General features: G+C 44.1%; 1 protein-coding gene across 1 annotated transcript in view; it reads left to right on the top strand.

Annotated features, from left to right (window-relative positions):
• The window catches only part of ANKFN1 (ankyrin repeat and fibronectin type III domain containing 1), a 935619-nt gene that overhangs the window by 644446 nt on the left and 278922 nt on the right, over positions 1 to 12251 (top strand). Inside the window, exon 13 of the mRNA XM_069752446.1 lies at positions 385 to 535. Within this exon, the coding sequence (XP_069608547.1) occupies positions 385 to 535 (151 nt within the window). The remainder of the gene's footprint in view (positions 1 to 384; positions 536 to 12251) is intronic.

Raw genomic sequence — 12251 nt, 5'->3', positions numbered from 1 at the left:
CACTAGCTTGGATGTTCTGGTCTTGTTCTCTATTTGTATTAAGCCTTTTTGGACATGTGCACTCCCACTCCCACTAGCCACAGGTGCTTTTAATTAGTTAGCTGGTCCACTCCTGACCCATAAATTGTAGGCTTTTTTGTCCAGGAGAGGTGACAAAACAGGACAGGGACTCAATTACGAAGGATGCCTTGACATGGCAATTGGCTCACATACATTGGCCAATTTATGTGCGAAGTACCTTCATTTTTTCATAGCAATTTTTGCAGATAAATATTTCATGTGTACATTATATAGCACTTTTTTCCTATTTTCTATGGCAGTAATGCATTTTCAATATATCTGAAAGTATTACATTTTCTGTAAATTGCCATTTTCTGTCATCAGAGACGAATGGGAATGGATTCAAAATCTCTCCATGCTAGACTCTTTGGAAAACATAGAGCTCTCTCTGGATGCACATGCTCATCTATTTTTGTGTGATCTCCAGGTGGCAGTGAAGGCCCTACTCAAACAAATCAATCTACCTCTTCACCAGGTAAAGTTACCTCTGCCTGAAAGACATTAGTATTTAAAATCTATATAACTTTAGATTTACTTACTTTGTATAATTCTGTTAAAAATTCTTTCTCACATTTGATGCACTATGAGTTCTCATTTAAATCATGAATACTAATGAAAGCAAGTTGTCAGCTTGCCAAAGACTTGGTTAACACTCCATTTAGATGGGGAATGCCTTAACGCAATTCTTGAGATTGGTGGGGTCCCAGTACTCGGACAATAGAGATCAGTGAAGGTACCGTTACACTAAACAATTTACCAACAATCACGACCAGCGATATGACCTGGCCGTGATCATTTGTAAGTCTTTGTGTGGTCGCTGGGGAGCTGTCACACAGACAGCTCTCTCCAGCGACCAACGATCAGGGGAACAACTTCGGCATCATTGAAACTGTCTTCAACGATGCCGAAGTCCCCGGGTAACCAGGGTAAACATCGGGTTACTAAGTGCAGGGCCGCGCTTAGTAACCCGATATTTACCCTGGTTACCATTATAAAAGTAAAAAAAAAACACTACAAACTCATATTCCGATGTCTGTCACGTCCCCTGCCGTCAGCTTCCCTGCACTGTGTAAGCGCCGGCCATAAAGCAGAGCGGTGACGTCACTGCTGTGCTCTGCTTTACGGCCGGCGCTGACACAGTGCAGGGAAGCTGACACCGGGGGACGTGACAGACATCGGAATGTGAGTATGTATTTTTTTTTTTTTTTTACTTTTACAATGGTAACCAGGGTAAATATCGGGTTACTAAGCGCGGCCCTGCACTTAGTAACCCGATGTTTACCCTGGTTACAGGTGAACACATCGCTAGATCTAGATCGCCGATCTAGCGATGACAGCGACCAAAAAAAGGTCCTAATCATTCCCCACGACCAACGATCTCCCAGCAGGGGCCTGATCGTTGGTCGCTGTCACACATAAAGATATCGTTAGCGGGATCGTTGCTACGTCACAAAAAGCGTGACGTGACAAAGATATCCTTAACGATATCGTTATGTGTGAAGGTACCTTAAGATGTTGCATTTTCTGTGTACAGGTATTAATGAAATCTCAGTACAGCCCTTTACAACCCCACTGCACTGGGATACCATCATAATCCTAGACAATCCTGACAGCTTCTCCTTAATTACTGTCCTTGAGTGATAGGCTCTCCCTATTAAGTGGCCTGCACAGTCATCATGAATTGGCCCCTTGGTGTTTTTCAGTCTCTGTAAAATTGAGCACACTAGGATTCACACAATATATTTTCAAAAATTGATGTATTACTTTGGTCAGCCTGTTCTGTACTTAGGGAGTGCATATGTTTCTGTATCCTTTTGAATAATGGGCAGATAAAATACCAACATATCAAAAGCCCATTGAAATTTTTTAATAAGGAATTATTCCACAACATTAGAGCTGTCATTTATCCTCCAGATAATATAACATGTATCCACCAAGGAAATGACAGCAATAAGATAGCAAAAACATTAAAGTTATGTGACCACAAAACATGCCGTGAAATTAGGGAAAAGTACTGTGGTTCTTATGATGAGGGAATTTTATTTGATTGAGGCAGTTACAGAGTTGAATGATGGTGGTAATTACAAAAAATTAATTAGTGTATAGAGATAGGCAGACCTAAACAGTAAAATTTGGGGTCCGTACTGAACACCTAGTGTCCATGCAGGAATCCCGAACATTGACTTCTTCAAAAAGTCCATGTTACTGTTTGGATTTGGCACCCCAAACATCAGCTGTTTCCCACGATGTCATATATGTGACAGCGTTAGAAACACCGGCGGTTAGTTACAGCTGGTCGAAGAGCTTAGGTTCCCATGGTGTCAGATGACAGTGTGAACCAGCAGCTGTGAGCAGTGGTAAAAATGTTACCAGTGGTTACAGGAGTTGGAATTCTACCCTCATCAACATATATTCACATAAAAAACATGGTGCATAAAGACCACATATCGAGTATAATCCTTGAATTCAAATTTTTATTGATAAAGTACAGAATCAAAAATTCTTAAAATTAGAAGTACTGGACACCACTCATCCAGGGACAGGATGCAACCAGCACATCTTTTAGCCTTTTTAACCCCTTCCCGACCTGTGACACAGCGTATGCGTCATGAAAGTCGGTGCCAATCCGACCTGTGACGCATATACTGTGTCACAGAAAGATCGCGTCCCTGCAGATCGGGTGAAAGGGTTAACTCCCATTTCACCCGATCTGCAGGGACAGGGGGAGTGGTAGTTTAGCCCAGGGGGGGTGGCTTCACCCCCTCGTGGCTACGATCGCTCTGATTGGCTGTTGAAAGTGAAACTGCCAATCAGAGCGATTTGTAATATTTCACCCATTATAACGGGTGAAATATTACAATCCAGCCATGGCCGATGCTGCAATATCATCGGCCATGGCTGGAAATACTAGTGTGCCCCCACCCCACCCCACCGATCGCCCCCCAGCCCCCCGATCTGGCCGGTACACTGCTCCGGCTCCCCTCCATCCAGTGCTCCGCTCCCCCCGTGCTCTTGTCCGCTCCCCCCGTGCTCCAATCACCCCCCCGTGCTCCAATCACCCCCCCTGCATTCAGATCCACCCCCTGTGCTCCGTTCCACCCCCCCATGCTCCGTTCCAGCCCCCCGTGCTCCGTTCCACGCCCCCCGTGCTCCGTTCCACGCCTGCCGCGCTCCGATTCCCCCCCCGTGCTCCGATCCCCCCCTCCCCGTGGTCCCCCCCACGTGGTCCCCCCCCACCCCATCATACTTCCTGATCCAGCCGGGGTCCCGTCCGTCTTCTCCCTGGGCGCCGCCATCTTCCAAAATGGCGGGCGCATGCGCAGTGCGCCCGCCGAATCTGCCGGCCGGCAGATTCGTTCCAAAGTGCATTTTGATCACTGAGATAGATTATATCTCAGTGATCAAAATAAAAAAAATAATACATGACCCCCCCCCCTTTGTCACCCCCATAGGTAGGGACAATAAAAAAATAAAGAAAAATTTTTTTTTCCACTAATGTTAGAATAGGGTTAGGGTTAGGGGTAGGGTTAGGGCTAGGGTTAGGGTTAGGGCTAGGGTTAGGGTTAGGGTTAGGGCTAGGGTTAGGGCTAGGGGTAGGGTTAGGGGTAGGGTTAGGGCTAGGGTTAGGGTTAGGGCTAGGGTTAGGGCTAGGGTTAGGGTTTCGGTATGTGCACACGTATTCTGGTCCTCTGCGGATTTTTCCGCTGCGGATTTGATAAATCCGCAGTGCTAAACCGCTGCGGATTTATGGCGGATTTACCGCGTTTTTTTCTGCGCATTTCACTGCGGTTTTACAATTGCGATTTTCTATTTGAGCAGTTGTAAAACCGCTGCGGAATCCGCACAAAGAAGTGACATGCTGCGGAATGTAAACCGCTGCGTTTCCGTGCAGTTTTTCCGCAGCATGTGTACAGCGATTTTTGTTTCCCGTAGGTTTACATTGAACTGTAAACTCATGGGAAACTGCTGCGGATCTGCAGCGTTTTCCACAGCGTGTGCACATACCTTTAGAATTAGGCTATGTTCACACGGTGCGGATTTGGCTGTGGATTGGCCGCTGCGGATTCGCAGCAGTATTCCATCAGGTTTACAGTACCATGTAAACATATGAAAAACCAAATCCGCTGTGCACATGGTGCAGAAAATACCGCGCGGAAACGCTGCGTTGTATTTTCCGCAGCATGTCAATTCTTTGTGCGGATTTCGCGGCTTTTTACACCTGTTCCTCAATAGGAATCCGCAGGTGAAATCCGCACAAAAAACACTGGAAATCCGTGGAAAATCCGCAGGTAAAACGCAGTGCCTTTTACCCGCGGATTTTTCAAAAATGGTGCGGAAATATCTCACACGAATCCGCAACGTGGGTACATAGCCTTAGGGTTAGGGTTGGAATTAGGGTTGTGGTTAGGGTTGTGATTAGGGTTATGGCTACAGTTGGGATTAGAGTTAGGGGTGTGGGGGGGTTAGTGTTGGAGGTAGAATTGAGGGGTTTCCACTGTTTAGGCACATCAGGGGTCTCCAAACGCAACATGGCGCCACCATTGATTCCAGCCAATCTCGTATTCAAAAAGTCAAATGGTGCTCCCTCACTTCCGAGCCCTGAAGTGTGCCCAAACAGTGGTTTACCCCCACATATGGGGTATCAGTGTACTCAGGATAAACTGCGCAACAATTATTGGGGTCCAATTTCTCCTGTTACCCTTGTGAATCTAAAAAAATGCTTGCTAAAACATCATTTTTAAGGAAAGAAAAATGATTTTTTATTTTCACGGCTCTGCGTTGTAAACGTCTGTGAAGCACTTGGGGGTTCAAAGTGCTCACCACATATCTAGATAAGTTCCTTGGGGGGTCTAGTTTCTAAAATGGGGTCACTTGTGGGGGGTTTCTACTGTTTAGGCACACCAGGGGCTCTGCAAACGCAACGTGATGCCCGCAGACCATTCCATCAAAGTCTGCATTTCAAAAGTCACTACTTCCCTTCTGAGCCCCGACGTGTGCCCAAACAGTGGTTTACCCCCACACATGGGGTATCAGCGTACTCAGGAGAAACTGGACAACAACTATTGGGGTCCAATTTCTCCTGTTACCCTTGGGAAAATAAAAAATTCTGGGCTAAATAATTATTTTTGAGGAAAGAAAACGTATTTATTTTTTTCACGGCTCTGCATTATAAACTTCTATGAAGCACTTGGGGGTTCAAAGTGCTCACCACACATCTAGATAAGTTCCTTTGGGGGTCTAGTTTCCAAAATGGGGTCACTTGTGGGGGGTTTCTACTGTTAAGCCACATCAGGGGCTCTGCAAACGCAACGTGACGCCCACAGAGCATTCCATCAAAGTCTGCATTTCAAAATGTCACTACTTCACTTCCGAGCCTCGGCATGTGCCCAAACAGTGATTTACACCCACATATGGGGTATCAGCGTACTCAGGAGAAACTGGACAACAACTTTTGGGGTCAAATTTCTCCTGTTACCCTTGGGAAAATAAAAAATTGCAGGCTAAAAGATCATTTTTGAGAAAATAATTTTTTTTTTTATTTTCATGGCTCTGCGTTATAAACTTCTGTGAAGCACTTGGGGGTTCAAAGTCCTCACCACACATCTAGATTTGTTCCTTTGGGGGTCTAGTTTCCAAAATTGGGTCATTTCTGGGGGATCTCCAATGTTTAGGCACACAGGGGCTCTCCAAACGTGACATGGTGTCCGCTAATGATTGGAGCTAATTTTCCATTTAAAAAGCCAAATGGCATGCCATCCCTTCCGAGCCCTGCCGTGCGCCCAAACAGTGGTTTACCCCCACATATGGGGTATCAGCGTACTCAGGACAAACTGGACAACAATATTTGGGGTCCAATTTCTCCTATTATCCTTGGCAAAATAGGAAATTCCAGGCTAAAAAATTATTTTTGAGGAAAGAAAAATTATTTTTTATTTTCATGGCTCTGCGTTATAAACTTCTGTGAAGCACCTGGGGGTTTAAAGTGCTCAATGTGCATCTAGATAAGTTCCTTGGGGGGTCTAGTTTCCAAAATGGGGTCACTTGTGGGGGAGCTCCAATGTTTAGGCACACAGGGGCTCTCCAAACGCGACATGGTGTCCGCTAACAATTGGAGCTAATTTTCCATTCAAAAAGTCAAATGGCGCGCCTTCCCTTCCGAGCCCTGCCGAGTGCCCAAACAGTGGTTTACCCCCACATATGAGGTATCGGCGTACTCGGGAGAAATTGCCCAACAAATTTTATGATCTATTTTATCCTACTGCCCATGTGAAAATGAAAAAATTGAGGCGAAAAGAATTTTTTTGTGAAAAAAAAGTACTTTTTCATTTTTACAGATCAATTTGTGAAGCATCTGAGGGTTTAAAGTGCTCACTAGGCATCTAAATAAGTTCCTTGGGGGGTCTAGTTTCCAAAATGGGGTCACTTGTGGGGGAGCGCCAATGTTTAGGCACACAGGAGCTATCCAAACGCGACATGGTGTCCGCTAACGATGGAAATAATTTTTCATTCAAAAAGTCAAATGGCGCTCCTTCCCTTCCGAGCCTTACCATGTGCCCAAACAGTGGTTTACCCCCACATGTGAGGTATTGGTGTACTCAGGAGAAATTGCCCAACACATTTTAGGATCCATTTTATCCTGTTGCCCATGTGAAAATGAAAAAATTGAGGCTAAAAGAATTTTTTTGTGAAAAAAAAGTACTTTTTCATTTTTACGGATCAATTTGTGAAGCACCTCGGGGTTCAAAGTGCTCACTATGCATCTAAATAAGTTCCTTGGGGCGTCTAGTTTCCAAAATGGGGTCACTTGTCCAATTTTTAGGCACACGGGTGCTCTCCAAACGTGACATGGTGTCCGCTAAAGAGTGGAGCCAATTTTTGATTCAAAAAGTCAAATGGCGCTCCTTCCCTTCCAAGCCCTACCGTGCGCCCAAACAGTGGTTTACCCCCACATATGAGGTATCAGCGTACTCAGGACAAATTGGACAACAACTTCCGTGGTTCAGTTTCTCCTTTTACCATTGGGAAAATAAAAAAATTGTTGCTAAAATATAATTTTTGTGACTAAAAAGTTAAATGTTCATTTTTTCCTTCCTTGTTGCTTCTGCTGCTGTGAAGCACCTGAAGGGTTAATAAACTTCTTGAATGTGGTTTTGAGTACCTTGAGGGGTGCAGTTTTTAGAATGGTGTCACTTTTGGGTATTTTCAGCCATATAGACCCCTCAAACTGACTTCAAATGTGAGGTGGTCCCTAAAAAAAATGGTTTTGTAAATTTCGTTGTAAAAATGACAAATCGCTGGTCAAATTTTAACCCTTATAACTTCCTAACAAAAAAAAATTTTGTTTCCAAAATTGTGCTGATGTAAAGTAAACATGTGGGAAATGTTATTTATTAACTATTTTGTGTCACATATCTCTCTGGTTTAACAGAATAACAATTCAAAATGTGAAAATTGCGAAATTTTCAAAATTTTCACCAAATTTCCGTTTTTATCACAAATAAACGCAGAATTTATTGACCTAAATTTACCACTAACATGAAGCCCAATATGTCACGAAAAAACAATCTCAGAACCGCTAGGATCCGTTGAAGCGTTCCTGAGTTATTACCTCATAAAGGGACACTGGTCAGAATTGCAAAAAACGGCAAGGTCTTTAAGGTCAAAATAGGCTGGGTCATGAAGGGGTTAAAGAAGTATTGCAGCATTTCTTCCTGCAGTATTGGTCAGTACAAACTATAACACAATACAATATTTGCTACATAGGTAATTCAAATGTATCAGTACTGACCTCTCCTGAGGAAGTCTTGATGAAATGTGCGTTGGGGCGGCGAGGACGGCTTGTTACCGGCGCATTGCCTTCTCACATTTAGTAAGTATGCCACATTTTCCTATCGCCATGACAGCACCCACTATGAGAGAGGGGATCTGCCCACCTTCAGGACAGGAACCTACAAGTTAAAAAGGGGCGGTCCCCCTTGCTTCTCCAGTTTGGATTCCTGTCCGGATGGCGGGAGCCTGCAGGTTAATGCATCTTACCCGGGTCCACCAAGCCTCTGCTCGGTTTTTTAGAGAACGGTGGAATCAGGGACACTGGAAGCAGCATCGGGGGTATACTGCACGCAAACCCTCCCTCGTCTGACAGGAATGTTGGTGTAAACCCAGGTGCTGGGAAAGTGCCATCCTGGGTTGCATAAGTGCGGCACTGCTGAGATCCGGGAGGCTGGAGCGCTTGTGACCCAGAAGTAGTTCTAGTACTTCCGGGGGAGGCCGGCAGGAGGCGAGCAGCGTTCTTTAAATCAGAGCCGCAGCAGGGAGCAAGTGTGCGCCGAGATGTCCTCTGTAGGGGATGCCGAGCACCCACAGGTGCCTGAGCAGCATTAGAAGTAGAGATTCAGCAATTAATTAAAAAGCGGGTTATTGTAGAAGTTCCAAGGGGTCATGAGAATGAAAGGTTTTATTCTCCTCTATTTTTGATTTCTAAGCCTGATGGGTCCTATCATAAATTTACGAAAATTAAATACATTTCTCCAATATCACGCTTTTAAGATGGGGTCCATTAAGTCGACGACTAAACTGTTATTTCCCGGGTGTTACATGTCGGTACTGGATCTAAAAGATGCGTACTACCATCTACCAGTTTACAGGGATCACTAGAAGTTCCTCAGGATGGCAGTGCGGTTAGATCAGGCTAGGCATTTTCAGTCTGTGGCAATGCCCTTTGGCCTCTCTATGGCTCCAAGAATATTTACTAAAATTATTGCTAAGATAATGGCCCATGTCAGGGAAAGAGATACCCTTCTGGTAACCTACTTGGATGATTTCTTAATAGCTGGGAACTTAATATTCCAGTGTAAGACCCGTGTAAACGCTATAATATCGTCTCTGCAGGACCTTGGTTTGATGATCAACATAAAAAAGTCAAAACTAGAACTTTCCACGTGTGAATTTTTTCTGGGTATTCTTCTAGGCACAAAAGAGCAGGCATGTTTTCTACCAGAAGACAAGAAAAAAAGAATTGTTCGCAAAGTCAAAGCAGTGAGGAAGAATCCGGAGCTAACTTTAAGAGACGCAATGTCCTTTCTAGGGTCATTGACATCATGTATACCGGCTGTACAATGGGCTCAAGCTCATACTCGAGTACTGCAGTCCAATATCCTAGAAGCAGAAAGAAAGCTTCAGGGTTATCTAAATGGGAGACTCAGGCTATCACCAGCCACTCTTTGCGATCTAAGATGGTGGCTAGACATGCTCCATCTGTCAAGAGAGGTTCAATGGAGTATCAAACCAGACAGAGTGGTCACGACCGATGCCAGCCTATTTGGTTGGGGGGCCCACATGGGGGAGATTCTGGCCCAGGGGCAATTGTAAGGTCTAGAATCCCAAAGCTCTTCAAATTTAAAAGAACTCTCAGCAGTCAGATATTCGCTCCTTCACTTGCTACCATCCCTGAAGGGTTCACATGTACGGGTGCAGACCGACAATATGACAGTGGTGGCCTACCTCAACCATCAAGGAGGGACAAGGTCGCAATCTCTAATGTCCACCATGGCTCAGATACTTACTTTAGCCGAGGCTCACTTCCTTTCCCTCTCAGCAGTTCACATAAAGGGAGAGCACAATGTAGAAGCAGACTATCTCAGTCGGCATTCACTTTGACAGGGGGAATGGTCTCTGGACCGACAAATATTCAAACAGATAGTCTGGCTCTGGGTGTTACCAGTCATAGATCTGTTTAAACGGCATCCCTAAGGGACAATTCCTTCGTCTCAGGAGAAATTGCAGCACCAATACAGATTTTCTTGGACAAGCAAAGGATCTGACAAGGCGGTTTAAACAGAGGGGTTACCCACAAAGAGTGATCTCTAAAGCTTTTCAACATGCTCGTGGTCAGGATAGATCCAGCCTCCTGGAGAAAAAGGTACGTGAACCTCTCCGGTCTGTACCTTTGATTACCACTTTTAATAATCAGTGGTCTGACATCAGAGGAATCCTATCAAGGAACTGGGATATCCTCATGAGCGACAAGAAAATTATATCATTTATTTCTGAAACCCCCAACCTAGTTGCCAGGAGGGCAAAAAATCTAAAGGATGACTTATGTCATAGCCATTATCATAGGCCCGCTGGGAGGTTGAATCGTGGTTTTAGGGTCTTTGGCTCTTACCCCTGTGGCAACTGCAACATATGCCAATTCTTAAGAGCTAGTGACGTCTGTTCTGCCTCTTGTTTGCCTTTTCAGGTACGCACTAGGGAGTACTTCAACTGTCGTTCACGAAATCTGGTTTATGCTATCCTTTGTGGTTGCCCTAAGATATACGTGGGTCAGACTTCGCAGGAACTTAGAAGAAGGATGCAACAACATCTGTCCAATATTGCTACAGCCTCAAGAGATAAGAAAAGGAATAAGACTTTGTCCTCTGTGGCGGCTCATTTTTTGGAGGAACATCGGGGGCTCCCTGTTGGCTTCAAGGTTATGGGCCTGGAGAGCGTATCCACTAACATCAGAGGCGGAAACATCACGAATGCCCTCCTTCGTTGTGAGTCCAAATGGATTTATGAACTCCAGAGTTGTACTCCAAAGGGCCTGAATGAGGACCTGTTATTTACAGGATTCTACAAACAATTATAACATCTTGTTTAAAATCTGTATGACATTGTCTATATCCTTTGTTTTTTGTGTTGTTTTTTTGGTCTATTTGTACTAACGGGGCTGTTTTGGCTCCTGAGCAGGGTAAGACATTTATATCCCCTTACACACCTGTATGTTTTTCACTTCATCTACTCCGAACCACTGCAGGATGTGATTGGTATCTTGCATCCTTTGTTTGTTTGGTTAATGATGTTTAGGGTGGGCCTTAATACCATCTCTGATTGCCTGGTCCATTGGGTTATTATAGGATTCCACAAACAGCTGTAATAACTTTACTTGATGTCGTATGATACTGTTTGCACTCTTGGGTTCTATCTATTTGAGCTAATAGGACTAGTTTGGCACCTGAGTAGGACAGGAAGTTTATATATATACCTTATACACATCCATTTGGTATCCACCTAATCTATTTCGAACTATTGTTAGATGTTATTGGTATCTTGCATCTTCTGTTCTCTATGTGTCCACTCTAGTAGCTGACTACCTTTTGAGGTTGGCCACAATATCATCTTGTACAATTGTTCCTTGGTGCCATTTTACTATGTTTGGACACCATTTTGTGCCTTTGTACAATAGCATTGTGTATGCCCTTTGTTACTGATTAACTTTACTTAATATTCCCTTTTGAGCATCAGTAAACCTGTGACCCTTGACCCTTGGAACCAGCGTCATTTGGCCGTCTGCTCATTTGTGTCTATTTGTGCTATATTTATTAATGTGGTAAGAATCTTCTTCTATAGTCATACACAAGCCCTGAAGTGTGGTAACAATAACAACAATTTCATTAGGTCTGGACCTTGGAAACTTGTAGAATAATAGCGGCTGCTATGTCTTCTCTGTTTTTCCTGTTTCTATCTAGTTACCATGATGTCTTTTTCACCATGTGCCTTTTTGGCAAAGAGCCTCCGTTTACAATGTGGTCAATAATAAATAGGATATATTATCTATCTAGACGCATACTTTGTATATGTTTTTAATAGCATGTTCCTCATCTTTTGGCTGTATGCATGCAATGACAGGGTTCTATTATCCTGTTTGTGGTACCCAAAAAATATATATTCTTTACAGTATTAACATCTTCATCTGGTCTGTGTATTTTTCATGACTAAGACTACTTGGTATTTGCACATGTGCGTCTGTAGCATTTGTCACCAGCCTATGCCTATGTGGCAATTATTATTTTTGCACATACTTTTCTTAATAAGCTAGTGTAAATGCGGCAGCTAATAATAAGACAAAGGTCTCGTTCTAGGGAACATCTATGACAGTTATGCCCGCCTGGGTTTAGGTTTGGGTCTGTCTTTCCCCTAGATGTCCTTATATTGGGCTACTGTGGGAGTTTCTCACCATGTAAATCTCTGATCGCACGGTCCGCATATAGCTGATATGTCATCATCTATATGGCACTTACGCAAAATACTTGGCATTTTTGCCGGCATTATTTTTGGCCCGAGACCCGATGCATCGGGTTACTATGGTTTCCTTGTATTCATTGCGCCGTACGGCCCGCCTACAGTGGCGAGGTCAGTTCCTCCTGTTT

This window comes from Ranitomeya imitator, chromosome 2, assembly GCF_032444005.1.
Source record: "Ranitomeya imitator isolate aRanImi1 chromosome 2, aRanImi1.pri, whole genome shotgun sequence".
NCBI lineage: Eukaryota > Metazoa > Chordata > Amphibia > Anura > Dendrobatidae > Ranitomeya > Ranitomeya imitator.
Note: the sequence above shows the minus strand (reverse complement) of the source record. Positions and strands in the feature narration are given on the sequence as shown.